Below are 14,961 nucleotides of genomic sequence, written 5' to 3'. Positions count from 1 at the left end.
GGCTGTAAGCTCCAATGGAGTAGGGACTGATGTGAATGTCAAATATTCTCTGTACAGCGCTGTGGGATTGGTGGCGCTATATAAATAAATAGATGATGATAGAATATAAAGTAAACTCCTAGGGATTTGCGTTCACAAGTGCTCCAAATAAACACCCCCCAATCAGCTTACAATCTAGTTTATTTCTTGTCCTTAATATATTAGATCTTCGTATTGTTACACAGTGCAACATACGTTCCAAATGTGCAAATAAAAAATATTGGTTTGAAGTTTATGCTTAGGTTAAAGGACACAAGACAGCAGTCTATTGTGAAGCGCTGTAGAAATTCTTATTTTTCATTTCTCTTCTCAGTTCAACCACCCTTGTTAGCCCATCCGCTCTTTTCTTTGAGGAAGGAGTCTCTCTGGGTCATGTTGGGGTCTGTGTCTGCAGACACGCTGAAGCAGTCTCGTTTTAAGTAGAGCAGTGAGACGCATTGTGTCAGTTTGACACAGGGGGCACATGTGCCACCCACTATAATGAGGGGGTTTGTGAGACTCCTGGGAGTCCGGAAAATCATTTTGGGAGTCTCCTGGACATTCCAGGAGAGTCGTCAAGTTTGTTCTTGACACAGGTGGAGCATTATAGGTGACATGGAACATTAAATCCACCCCCTAAGACATTATTGTTATTGGGCATGATCATAACACAACTGTATTGTTTATAATTTATCTGCACAGAATAGGAATGGATACTGAACACTGCATTTAGAACAACATAAGTCCTATTGTCAGTGATTTACATATGGGCTGAGCGGGCTGCAGTCCAGGGATTCATCATATAGGAGGGCCTCGGACTCCTGGCAATTTTTTTTTTTTTTTTTTTTTAAATGTACCATTAATTTTATTTCATTTGTAACTATATTTTACTATCTAGGCCCAGTTATTTGGTAACATTAAGCATGTGACATATGAGTCTATGACTATATAACAGTTACACAAATACATACTTACTGTTTATTACAGTTGTGGAGGCTTTAATGCTACTCAGAATCAAATGATAAAGTCAACTATGAAGCAATACAAGTGGTCCCAAGAACTTAAAAGGGAACTGTCATCAGTAACTACCACTACAAGTACAGAAACTTCTGGAGAAAGTGACAATGAAGTGACAGGACTTACAGCCAAAGAATTAACACCAGGCGCTGAAGGAAGATGCCATGAGATTGTTACACCAAAAGAAGCAGTTCAAGCTCATTACCGTTGTAAAGACTTGGAGAACAAAGTAAATTATCTCAGTGAAATCCCTAGCATTGCAGACACAAAAATACCAACTGTTCATGCTGCTAATGATTTCAGAGAACATAATGACGTAGGTTTATGGACCACATTAAATAATGAGGAAATAACATTCTGGATTGAGGAAGGTCCATCAGAATGTTGGCACTGGGACGGATCCTTTACCAATTCGAAGCGAGCATACAAAAACCAAGGCCGGTTCTACTCAAAGAATTCCATTGCTCCAAAGTAAATGGAAAAACCTACCCTCGAGAATGGCTAATGCATTCTCCCACAAAAGGAAAAGTCAACTGTTTTGTGTGCAAACTATCTCAACTACAGCTTGTCACGCCCAAGAGAGATGCTACCTGTTGGTATTTGCCCTGCTAAAACTGGAGGTGCGGAGTCTAACGCACCCTTGTCTTCACCAGGGACCTCCGCAAGGAGGTATGGATATGGCTGCTACGGAACCACAGGTCACAATTCTCCAGTACAGCTGCCAACAAAGTAGAAGTAGAATGGTCAGACAATCTTGGTCAGAACCAAGCAGATGAAGGCGGTACCAAATCGTAATCCAGAAGAAGCGTCAGGAATCAAACCAAGGTCAGAATCCTTGATAATAAGACAGCAAGGGTCAATCAAAGTTTAGTTAGAAAACAAGCCAAAGTCAATAACCAGAAACCAGGAAATAAATCCTGTAGATGCTGGAGTAGAGGTAAGACCTAACACTCTGGCACCCTAAGTTGTGCCAGAGACCTCTTGAAATAGGAATGGCCAGGCACTAATTACCAACGGTGGTGACGTAGGCAATGGCACATGCATGCACTCCTTTGCCGACCTGGCGGCTGGAAGTATGGTCGTCGTAGGGGGAACCGAAACAGGCGACTGTTCAGAAGGAGGTTCGGAGGGACGGTGCCTGACACAGCTTCTACTGGATTTGATGATTGACATCACACTTATCTTGTTCAAACCCACGTAAACTAAACTAAAAATCCTATGATCTCTATGCTAACATACTTACCATGAAAGCGTAGTCACATGCTCACATCAAAACTCAAAGAGCAAATCAAAGCAGAGAAGGATTACTGGAGGCACGTATGTCAGCAAGTTATTGCAGTGATTTCCCTTTGGGCAGAACGTGGCTTGGCATTTAAGGGAGATGATGAAACATTGGGTTCACCAAACAATGGCAACTTTCTTGGATTGCTTGAATTATTTGCCAAATTTGATCCCTCCATGTGTGCTCACATAAATCAGTTTGAAGGTAAAGACTCTGGTCAGCCATCGTACTTGTTCAATATGGGCACATATGGTTATATGTGGAGAGGTTATCCAGTTTGATGGCTAATGAAGTTCGAGATGCAATACTGAGCAACATTAAACAGGGGAAAGTATGGCTGAGCTGATACTGAAGTACGTCAGTAAACTTCAGTAAATGTAGAGGACAATCCTATGACAATGCAGCCAATATGGCTGGAAAGTATAACGATGTTAAACAAAATATTCTGAAATGGAAAAAATTTGCAAAGTTTATTCCATGCGCAGAACATTCCCTAAATCTAGTTAGACGAACTGCAGTCGACTTGTGCTTGGATGTAGTAACTTTGTTTGGCAAGATAAAAGCTTTTGTTTTTTTATCAGCTTATATAAAAAGAAGGGCAGTGTTAAAGAATGTCTAGCCTTCTGAATGGAAAGTTCCTAAACATTTATCAGACACTAGATGGGAGGCTGATGCCAAAGCTACTGCGGCTATTAGCGAAAGTTATGCTAACATTGTTGAAGTCCTCAGTCATATTTACTGTGATGAAACTGAAAAAGGAGATACTAGACGACAGGCTGAAAACCTTCTGCAGAAAACTGAATAATTTGAATTAATTTCCGTGCTTCACATTTTTGGACACATTTTCTAGAATAATTTCATAAACTTAGCAAGGCGCTCCAAAGTTTGTGAATTTCATTGTGCAAATCTTTAAAGCTCACTATTGCAGTTAGTGTCAAACACTCGGGACAATTTTGATGAAATTGAGCAGCAAGCAAAAATTACTCTACTGGATGTAAAGTACAAAACTGTTTTTTAATGATCTAAGTGCTACGTTTGCATCCAAAAAGCTCAAAAGAAACTGTTCTGACCTTGTATATAATGTAATGTTATAAGACAGCTATAATTCCCTTATGAATGTTCTGTGTGAACATCTTCATTAATTTCATGCTTTATATATTTATGACTTTTAATAAGTTTACAAAACAATCTTGTTATCAATGCTAACATGTCAGCAATGTTCTACTTTTATTCATTAAAGAAGAGAATGAAGTTTTGTTTATCGTCATCAGATGCTATTAAGGGTTGGGCATCCCAAGGTCTCCTAGTCCAGGGCTTCCAGTTGCTTTAATGCAGCATTGGCTACTGTGTATTTGCAGCTGTCACACATTATACTGTTTTGAGTCTGTTTTCATGTTGAAGGCAAACATTAAAAACACCAGTAGATGGCAGCAGTAACCTCATCGAGCCACAACAAGGTCACCCAATTGCAGAAGGAGTAAAGGTTGTTCCCGTCCCACAATGCATCTTGGTTTGTAAAGTCTGCAGACATGTCTCAGCGGAGGGTGATTGAGCTGTTCTATGATGTGGTCTCCCCATATTCCTGGTTGGGGTTTGAGGTCTGTATATATTCACCTTTTTTCTAGATACAGCCATATGTGCAATTATACTGTAAGCTGTAACCTAACAACAACGGATGTACAATAAACCTAGTTCTCTGCTGCAGATCTATTGTTTTCTTTTATTCTTGCTCTGTAACTTTATTAGACACAATTTATCTGAGGGTAAAGGAATGAATGTGACTAACTGGGAATTGCTTGAGTACTGTTGGTATTGTGAGATCTAAATAAGGATGTCTGTGTGTGTGTGTATATATACAGTGTGTGTATACAGTATTCATGGTGGTAATCAATGGAGATAAATGAAAGTGTTTCTACTTAATTAAAATGTTACTTTTTCTCTTTAATATCGCAGTAACCAATCAGTAACAAAGCTTGAGCACATATCTTGTGTAGCAAAGTCCCCATTTATGTATACAGAGAGAAAGAGACACATAAATGTACCACTTCAGTTTGCTGTACTCAAAGAGAAATGGCAAGATTTGTGAAATGCTCAATATTATAAAAAATACACATAAAAAATGTCTGTAATGGGATTCTCCATCCATTTTTTTTTTCAATGTGCATGGTGAAAATGAAAACAAATCGTGCTTATTCTGGGTTATGTCCATGCATACCCACCGCTTATGTGGTAACGGTATGAGAGAGCCCTGGAGATGGGGCCCCGGTACTCGCCTACTAGATTATGTCTACTTGCTGTGCACACTCTCTCATAACGGCACAGCATGCTAGCCTAAAGAAAACAGTGTGGATGCAAAAGCACTTCAACCTTCTCATAGAATGGTTAACAACAGTAACGAATAAAAAAAAAAAAATCTTACTATATTGACATACAGGCAGAACCTTTGAATGTTTTGATAATCTAGAAGAGGACGTCAAGGATTGGAGAGACAGAGTGTTGTCCAGCAAATCGTTTGCATACTACCAGTGCTATTTTGTAGAAAGTGTCCTGACAAAAGGCAGAGGGTCACAAAACCAAAAAATGGCAATTTACAATAGCCTAAAAAATTATTTTATATAAGTATATAAAAGTCAGGCAAATTCATGTTACATTTATATTAATGAGCTTAAACTAAAATTGTACATGCACACATTCATTGTAAATGTCAGCCGTATAAATAGTGAAACTACACAGGATTTGCGGATTAGTAGATATCCTCACCTTTTACATGTGGATTCATGCTGTTTTTCTCTCTGTAACAGGTCCTGTTCCGGTATAAGAACATATGGAATGTAGATATTCAATTACGCCCTGGGTTCCTTGGGGGAATAATGCATGCATCTGGTATGTAACAAAATACAATAAGAGCGGTAAGCAGACACACAAGGGGATGAGAAATCACGTGGTTCTTCTTTATAGACCTGTGATTCCTGTATCATGTTATAAACATGACACTGACACTCACTATAAGTTTGGCATGCACTAGACCCTTATCAAGGCATGGCCTTCTAACAGTGTGTATTACCCAGAAAATCTATTACTCTATGTTCGTATATGAGCGATTAAGTGTTGTCTCCAGGATATGGCTCTTTCACTTGGACTTTGAATTATAAAGATAACAAGGAGATATATGTTTTACTTGAGTTCTACAGTTTCCTAATAGCAAAAACATAAAGATTATTGTGTGTATTTTCTGCTTGATACTGCTGGGGATCTCTGTGGTTTTACTCACCACTAGACTAGCAAGTCAGGAGCCCTGGGTCCATAGTGAAGTTTGTCTCAGTGTAATGTTGAGTTTTATGCCAATCAGCCTGTGTGGCAGCACGGTGGCTCAGTGGTTAGCACTTCTGCCTCACAGCGCTGGGGTCTTGAGTTCAGTTCCCGACCATAGCCTTATCTGTGAGGAGTTTGTATGTTCTCCCAGTGTTTGTGTGGGTTTCCTCCGGGTGCTCCGGTTTCCTCCCACACTTCAAAAACATACTAGTAGGTTAATTGGCTGCCATCAAAATTGACCCTAGTCTGTGTGTGTGTGTGTGTGTGTGTGTGTGTGTGTATATGTTAGGAAATTTAGACTGTAAGCTCCAGTGGGGCAGGGACTGATGTGAGTGAGTTCTCTGTACACCGCTGCGGAATAAGTGGCGCTATATAAATAAATGGTGATGATGATGATGTGTGGTCCACCCAAGCACTTATTAATGTGCTCACCTCCTCTCCATACTCTGCAAAGTAAGAGTGCCTTTGTGTGCTGAAAGGAAGAAAAGTCTTTCGGAGGTTCACTGTGCTAAAGTGTAACTCACATCCAGTTCCATACCCCTTAATGTTTTTCAGATATATACAAAATTCACTTTTCTACTTAAAGGCAAGTGTTCAGCATGGAAAAACGTTTGGGACTTGTTGGCTGGTGAAGGGGAGTCCTGGTTACTTCTTACTCTTATCATTTTGGTTGGCTGTAGTGTGTGGTTGGGTGGATGGGTTGACCCTAAAAATGCACCCCTCCCTGCCTCTTTATCTCATTATAACAATCTCGCTCTCTCAAAATTAATTCTTATTACGGAACTGCGCTGAAAAATAAGGTACATTGCTGCGCCTGTTCCTATACTATACTGGAAATGCTTCAATTCAGTCCAACTCTTACCCTCTGCCTGTACAACTACTGCTCTTCCACAAATGCGGTCATCTGGCTTCACAATACTATGCACCCTGGTGGAAATCTAGAAACATTCGTACAAATTGAGTAGCCAGTTTGCGCTTCACGGATGATCTTCAGTCAATGGTTGGACTTAGACATGTCATGCATAGGTGCGTGATGCTGTCACTAACAAACTAATAGTATGTGGGTCTCTATGCTCAGGGCCACTCCACCCCTGTTCAACTACTATACCATTGTATAGCTTGTAATTGTTTGTTTATGAAAGAGAAACCTGTTCATGTGTGTGGTGCTCAAATTTACAACCAAATATCTTTTAGTTTTACTATATAACATATAATGTACACAAAAAGGATATTAGGATCCACAGAGGTGTTCTGCGACAAGGCCACAGTGGTGACTTCTAACATTATAATTTTATAATTTCTAACATTTATAATTTTAAAATTTTTGGGTGCAATAAAGTTATTTTACCAAAATGTGGCGTGTGGGAATTTAAAGAACTAGTAAAGGCACTGTATAACATTAATAAATAACAAAGGCTGTGTATTGCTGTCAGTGATGGTAAAATACCTATATATAAGGAACATCTCGGCTGCTAAGTAGGGAAGGGGTTAACATACAAAATAACTTTATAATTGGTGAGTTCTCACACTAGTACTCAGATTATGGGGGAGATTCAATGAGCTGCAGAGTGTCCCCGGAACATCTGAGAAACACTTTGCGGCGAAGATTTTACAGAAATCCCCGCTCATTTTTCCTCACACCCCACTATTGAATACAATACAAAGACATATTAAGTGACAGCGCTTACTAGGTCTTTGTATTCACTATAATTAGTTCTCTGTGTCGCCTACCTCTCTCATGTCACATAATTGGACCCACAGACAGACACATGGGGATGTGTTAGGGGTCAGAGCTCTGTCTATGGATAGAGAACTAGAAGTAGCATGGTATACTGTCAACTGCGAATGTCTCATACAAAACAAAATTCAAGTAAGTATGTAAGGTCAGGTACAAGATAAGTAAAGTGTGATTAGAATAAAACAGAATAACAATTCAGAGTAAAGTGTTGCATCCAGTGTTGTGACCACACATAGCTGAATACATAGATATATTATGTTGTTTGTAGAGTCTTATGCTGCTTTCTCATGGAGCCAGAGTCCTTAGTCACATATCACAGAGTTACAGCACTTCATTCTGAATTGTTAATCTGTTTTATCCTAATTGCACCTTATTCATCTTTATTTACATGTGACCTTTTCTATATATACTGTACTTACATGGTTCACACAGACTGATGCACACACATCTGACACACGTATAGACAGATACACACACTTCTACAAACACATAGGGCTAGATTTACTAAGCTGCGGGTTTGAAAAAGTGGGGATGTTGCCCATAGCAACCAATCAGATTCTAGCTGTCATTTTGTAGAAAGCACTAAATAAATGAAAGCTAGAATCTGATTGGTTGCTATAGGCAACATCCCCACTTTTTCAAACCCGCAGCTTAGTAAATCTAGCCCATAGACTTAACTGTGTCCTGGGATAGATGCTGACAATAGTGTAGTAGAACTCTTGGTTTGTTCATTCTGCTGAGGGAAAGTTCCTAAATAAAGTTTTGCTAGAACATCATTTTCAGGTGAATTATCATGTATTTTACAGTATGTCTGTATTAATGACTAAGTTATAAACGCGGCAGACATTTTTCTGTAGACCAAAATGCACTGAAGCCTATGTAAATAGCTCACCCTCTATGGCTTCTACATTGGAGACAAATTGAGTGGTGAGTTGAGATTGAGCTGCGGGAAGTGTCAGTATGTCATACTATTCTTTACCAGCCCATTTTGATCCGGGTCTAATATGTACTGTACAAATTATTATTTTGTGTAGGCAATATATTGCAGTAGTTGATCTATCTAAAAATGACCTAATCATCTATTTGTATGTCCATAATAAACATTGTTTCGGTATACTGGCAGTACACAGAAGAGATGGAAAATGGTGTTGTTTTCTGATACAGGTAACAAACCTCCTGCCATGGTTCCAAGTAAAGGAGCATACATGACACAGGATTTGGAGAAAATGTCCAAGTTTTACCAGGTTCCTCTGCAGCAACCAAGTGATTTCTTCCATGTTGTCATTAAGAAAGGTTAGTATTAAAATTGACCTGTAACATGTTTCTTTAGTCAGTGACCAGGTCCATGTTTGATTTAAGGGACCATGATGGTTGTTGGCTTGGTTGCTATTGATTACATTGCATTTTTCTCTTGAACAAGTTTTCATAAATGTTGCACACCAAGTCCTGGTTATCACTTTCAAAATGATGGTAGCATTATGCTTGTACGTAAGAAAATGTACAGTGTATGATTGTTTTCTATAAACCTTTGTTGCACTGACCCAAGTGACCATTAGATTCCTATTCCAAGAAAACCAATGATTTGTCCCTGTTTCCATGCTCCACTTCTTCCCAGTAATGTTTCAGAGTCCATTTTCACAGGCAGTCTCGCAGCCATGCGCTTTGTCACTGCTGTTCAGATGTCACATCCAGAATTCCTAGAGCCAGTTTCCCGGGAGCTGTGGATGCGGATCTGGTCTGAGGTTGGTGTCACTTCATTTACTAGAGTCTCTCAACCTTATTTATAATTCACTACTGCATAGGTGGTGTTACTGCATAGGTTTTATTTCTGATTTCATGTTATTGTGTTCCAACAGGATAAAGATATTACAGAACCAGAAAGTATACTGGAGGTAATAATGCTACAGTTGGCCTGTGCATCTTTGTATTTATTCAGTGTTTGACGGCAAGTTACTAACATTGTGCAAAGGTGCAAATCTGCGTTGCAAATATAGCAACCAATGCAACATCCTCTTTCTTTGTCTAGACCAATAAAAGCTAACGTCTGATTGGTTGTTATGGTTTTGGTGCAGATATGAACCTTTTTGCAATGTTGGTGAATAAGTCTGTTTGTTGTTTCTGCTTTTGATTAACATGAATGAAACTGCCATACGGGTACAACATGTTTATTTATAAATTGGCACTTTCCACTTCTTAAGTACATAATTATGATTCACATGCACACAACATTTGAAATAATTTTGTGCCGGTTGCTACTTCTCATGGCATTAGCCATAATTACTTAGAATATCTCATGGATACACAGATGTTTTACTACAAGTTGTTATCTTATAATCTGTAATATTTTTATTTATTTTTTTATGCTCTAAATATGACTTTTATAGGCTGCTAAAAAAGCAGGGATGCCCGGAGATCAGGCTAAAAAGTTGTTGAGCACATTATCTTCTCCAGAAGTTAAAAACAGACTCAAGGAAACCACAGACAAAGCTTTGGCGTATGGGGTAAGTAGTGATGAGCAGGATCTGTGGTGTTTGTAAGTTATTGTCTTAGGCCATAACATTTGCAGTTTTCACTCTTGCAGTTTTATGCTCCCCATATACTACTTGAAAGGCCCCACAAACTATTGCATTATTGCACAGCCCAATTTACTAAAGGTATTTTATATTTCTGTTCAGTAAAAACAAAAATTATATATATATATTGTGGCAAAGAGGCTTATTTGCCACACCTCTCCTATAGGGAAATAGGTAAAAACCCAGTTAGTCTGCAGGAGCAGGATGCAGACAGGGTAAATTCCCTCTGGGTACTTCTTCTAGCACACACACATACAGGTGTAGCACATGGGTGTAGTAATTGGTTTGTTGTGTTGTGATTTGTTTGTAGTGCTATGGTGGAGGAATGAAAGCACGGTTTGAATTTGTGGGTGGGGCCACCGATGCCAGTTAGTGGCCGGCTAGTAGTAAGGAAACTACTGTTTAGCAAGACGTAGGACTGTGGGTGAAATTGTCATGAAAATTGCTGTTTATGGTATCCTGACACTTCCCAAATAAACAGCAAGATTGATTCAGCAGTGCCGTACTTTATCAGAATATATATATATATATATATATATATATATATATATATATATATATATATATATATAAACTCTCTTTTGGTTTTGTGAGTACTTCATATTTACAGAAAAGTGGTGCTCCTATAGATTGTAAGCTTGCGAGCAGGGTTCTCTTACCTCTCTGTCTGTATGTATTACCCAGTATTGTCTTATTAGTGTTTGTTCCCAATTGTAAAGCGCTACGGAACTTGCTGGCGCTATATAAATTAATGTTGATGATGATGCGCCCATATTGTAGCCCTTAGTATTTAGTATTTTACAGGCAAAGCTGCCAGAGGAATTCAGAACTCATTAGAATTAATCCATTGTCATAACCCTTGACTTGCTATTGGTTTGACTTCTGCAAAATCCACTGTATACCATTCATTACATTGAATTCTTCAAAGTAGATGAAGTAGGTTTAAATAACTGCTAAATTATTTTGGTCTCCTTGGTTGGAGGGGAGTATCCTAGTTAAATAATAATCACTGTTGGCACAGGAAACTGGAAGGAAAAATAGTCGTGCTGCAAAGGCAAAGCTAAAACACTTTGGGCCAAAGCAAAAAAAAAAGAGTAACTTTGCACCTCGGCAAAACCATGTTGCATTGGAGGGGGAGGTAAATTTAAAATGTAGAGGGAGATTTATAGTTGGGATAGGGCATTTCCTAGATCAATTTTAAATTTCAGTGTAAAAATAAAGCTATTAAGTATTTGTTTGCTAAATGAAAAACCAGCCAGTATTTTACTTATGTGCAAAATAATAAACTAATTTACACCAACTTGCATTGTAACATGGTTTGTCCAGGTTCAAATTTACTCCTTTTTTTGCCTTGCTCTCTTCTTAATGACACAGACCCTTTATGTTGCATTGAAGCATATTGCGAGCATGTACTATGAATTTACTATTTGTCTGTTACATCTCAGTACATTTCTAATATATTTTATCGTCTTTATTTTATTTTGATTTTTTTTTTCCTATGTCATTGCAGATTTTTGGTATGCCTTCTATTGTGGCTCATATAAATGACAAGCCCCAGCTATATTTTGGATCTGATCGCTTTGAGCTTCTAGCGAATGAGCTTGGTCAGTTTATACATACAATTTAATAACACATTTCACACTACTTGTTTTGAACAGCCATGCATGTATGTTGAAAATAAACCTTAAAATATATTTTATGTTATACTAAAAGGTCAACTGCAGTAGCTGAAATTTTCATAGGTTGTCTGAATACCTCTGTTTTCTAAAGAAACAATTTATTGATTCTGCAGATAATGCCCCCTTATTTCTAAGAAAGACCATTTCAAATTATTGGTGGGGTATTTCAGGAGTCCTCATTGCAAAATTTTACCCTGCACCACCTTGTTTGCCGAGTGCATATTGCAGGCTAAATCTGAGACTGAATTATTTACTAAGAAGGGGACATTATATTACATAGACTCCATTATTACTAGCCACATTGCACAGAGAGGTGGGATTGTCATCCACATTGCACAGCGTTTCATTACAGAGGTCCCCAAGCCATTCCTCACTCCTGTTCCTAGGTGGATGTCATCTGTGCTCCACTTTCTCCCAGAAACCCCACCTGATGTGGGCTGATCTGATCTGCCGCTTCCTTTTATAGACCTTTTTATAGTCTCTCTGATTGGTGAGATACTCTTAGACTCTCGTAGCTGTTCATTGGCCCTTCAGCTATTTACTTAATTGACAGCAATTTATATCAATAGATAGAATGTAAATACTACTTATGCCACTCTTTTCATATTGGAAACTGCAAGAACATTCCCAAATATATGCAATTTAACATATTTATATCTTTGTGTTGGTTCCATTTAACGACCGATTCAGTGATCTTCTTTTGATCCATCATTAAAATGTGTAAGAAACCTCAGAGACAGAAAGGGAAACTCCAGAAGAGAAAGTTCTCCATTTTAATGTAATGTAATATATCTCCCCTTTTCTTGTAGGTGAAAAATGGTTGGGACCAGTGCCACAAAAACCCAGACTGTAACACAAGAGAAGACGTCTTGACAACATGCTGAGGCTACAGGGGGGCTAAAAACCAGTTAACCGTTCCTCCTTGTGCGGTTTAGTATGGGTCCCACTGATCCTTTTATCAGCAAAATTGTGTACTACAAGCTGAAAACCAATTGAATTGACAGGACTGTTTTAATAATTAATAGAGTAATTGCATAATTATATGATGTACAGTATTTTAGCAAAAATCGTATAATTGGCCTATAGCCAACAGTACATTAGTTAAACATATTTTAACTTGAATTGCAGATCCGAAAGAAGACTTCCAAGTTAATTCTGGGTCATTGGGCAATTCATAGTTAAGCCATAACTGCCACTAATTCTGCCTTGGTTAATAATTTCAGTCTGCATTGTTTCAGATTGTTGACCATTGAGTGTTTTACTATTAAATTACACTATTGTTGATTATATTTGTGTTTATATCTGCAGGGCATCTGCTACATTTTGCTTTGTGCGATTTCATACTATCGTATCACTACACACTTAAGGGGTTGTTCACTATTTTTTTTGTTGTATTTAGTTTTAAAAAGATACACTCAACATTTTAACCCATGGGGCAAGAGGACCCCATGCTCATGGTTTCCCTTTTATAAAGGAAACTAGCCTGGGCTGTGTTGCACTGGGGATGGTTAAGGATCTGTTCGATGCATTCCCTTCTTTACTTAATTTATTTTATGTTCTTGTTTTTTTTTTAGCATAAGTGCATTGAGTGGAGGTAACTGCCGATCACTTGCAGTTCTGTGCTATGCCACCGCATATGTATTGTTCTGCTAGTTACTGCCAGTTACCTCTGCTCAACCTCATATATGTACAATGATTCAACTGCAAACCATTTGATTAGCTATGGCATTGCAAGTATAACTTTACTGTATGGCGTATGTAATGCCTGCAGATTTTCCTAGTGTTAAAAAACTGTTTGATATGTTCTTCATCTTTAACCTTCTTAGGTGTTTTTCAGCAGCTATGCAACTGCTAACTTTTATGTTTGGGGAATCAGCACAAGCAGGATACCTGTTTTCTCATCTAGGAACATACCACTATTGTACAGTTGCCATATGCACTGCTTACAATGTGCCAGACTGAAGCTGTGGGTAAGAGAATGGCAGTACATACCAGTATGGGTGCCCTACAGGTGCTTTGTAATTATTCTGGGGCTGCTATGCATGCATGTGGTGAAATGGGGCTACCAGGGCACTTAATAATGCTAAGTGAACATGGTATCACACTAGGGGCCTTATTCATTAAGGATCTTAACTTAAGAAACTTCTTATTTAAGTCTCCTGGACAAAACCATGTTACAATGCAAGGGGTGAAAATTAGTATTCTGTTTTGCACATAAGTTAAATACTGACTGTTTTTTCATGTAGCACACAAATACTTGATAGCTTATTTGTACACTGAAATTTAAAGTTGATATTTGTGTTCTACATGAAAAAACAGTCAGTATTTACCTTATGTGCAAAACAGAAAACTAATTTTCACCCCTTGTATTGTAACATGGTTTTGTCCAGGAGACTTAAATAAGAAACGTCTTAATTTAAGTTCCTTAATGAATCAGGCCCTAGGTTTCAACTGTCCACAGTCAATGTTACTTTTAACACATTCATCATGTTATGCAGAAACAACAGGTCCTTAAGCCCCACCACAAGGAATTTTATTTTATCGTACCACATTCCTACACTGATCAGGTTATTGGGTAATTTCTTACACATACTTATCAGTTTCCCTGGAGGAGGTGGGTGGTTGCTGGGATCAAACAGAAGCTCAGACTGGAGATTGCTATTCCTGTCTAGCACAACTATCCATCACTAAGAACAAGGGCATTCTTCCAGTACCAGTGGTATTGGGTGATTGTTATTCTGCAGTACTATATTAATGCATCCGAGATGAGCCTGCTGAAAACCTGAAGTTTCTTTGACCTTCTCCCTGTGGCATCAAAAGCATTCCATATCAAAAGGGCTTTTATCAGAGTAGCCAAGCTCCTAGTCTGCCGCGGACACAGTGCCAACAGCAGTGAGAACATTCAGTAAAACTAACTTATACTCTGTGTTTTTAGTGTTTCTGTTGTTTAGTATGTTAAATATTTCCCATGCATGGCATCTCTTTCAGATGTTATTAATTTCAGTATTGTTTAACAAGCTGAGTGCGAGCTACTACGTGTGAACTGTGTCTAGACTGAGCCCTTATTTTGTCTTGGCTGTCCCTCTCAGATGGACACCGCTCAGTTAGCACAAGAAGGGTCTTTTGACAATATCGTCCAACACAGTAAACCCAACATTTCCCTCGCAGATAAAAAAAAAAAAAAAGTTAGCAGCTACGAAGTTCCTGAAGACAACCACAAGAAATGTAAGTGCCGTTTTAGACAAAGTACTAAAAACACAAAGAAAAACTTCAGTGGAGAGGCTCTTTATAATACAATAGTTTTAGGTGACTATCATTCCTTAACACAAGAACACATTACTT

The 14,961-nt window shown here is 38.4% G+C and overlaps 1 protein-coding gene across 2 annotated transcripts; it reads left to right on the top strand.

Annotated features, from left to right (window-relative positions):
* Positions 1-3,807: 3,807 nt before the first annotated feature.
* On the top strand, positions 3,808-12,906 carry LOC142161074 (glutathione S-transferase kappa 1-like). 2 transcript variants are annotated; one of them, XM_075216324.1, is made up of 8 exons: positions 3,808-3,915; positions 5,119-5,200; positions 8,532-8,660; positions 9,009-9,109; positions 9,224-9,259; positions 9,752-9,868; positions 11,451-11,544; positions 12,429-12,906. In XM_075216324.1, the coding sequence occupies exons 1-8, from the start codon at positions 3,847-3,849 to the stop codon at positions 12,470-12,472; spliced, it is 672 nt and encodes a 223-aa protein (XP_075072425.1). In that variant the 5' UTR covers positions 3,808-3,846; the 3' UTR covers positions 12,473-12,906. The 2 variants fall into 2 exon arrangements, with proteins under 2 accessions (XP_075072425.1, XP_075072427.1); XM_075216326.1 differs by having other exon boundaries at positions 3,827-3,915; positions 5,119-5,226.
* Positions 12,907-14,961: the final 2,055 nt, after the last annotated feature.

This window comes from Mixophyes fleayi, chromosome 6 (genome assembly GCF_038048845.1).
Source record: "Mixophyes fleayi isolate aMixFle1 chromosome 6, aMixFle1.hap1, whole genome shotgun sequence".
Taxonomy (NCBI): domain Eukaryota; kingdom Metazoa; phylum Chordata; class Amphibia; order Anura; family Limnodynastidae; genus Mixophyes; species Mixophyes fleayi.
The sequence above is the reverse complement of the archived record's forward strand: the minus strand, read 5'-3'. Positions and strand labels throughout refer to the sequence as shown.

What these genes read in the sequence shown, in the direction of transcription:
- LOC142161074 (XM_075216324.1), top strand. Translation starts at nt 3,847, where the DNA reads ATGTCTCAGCGGAGGGTGATTGAGCTGTTCTATGATGTGGTCTCCCCA. An exon ending in AACCAGAAAGTATACTGGAG is followed by an intron (nt 9,260 to 9,751) that starts GTAATAATGCTA and finishes TGACTTTTATAG; the next exon opens with GCTGCTAAAAAAGCAGGGAT. An exon ending in GCTTCTAGCGAATGAGCTTG is followed by an intron (nt 11,545 to 12,428) that starts GTCAGTTTATAC and finishes CTTTTCTTGTAG; the next exon opens with GTGAAAAATGGTTGGGACCA.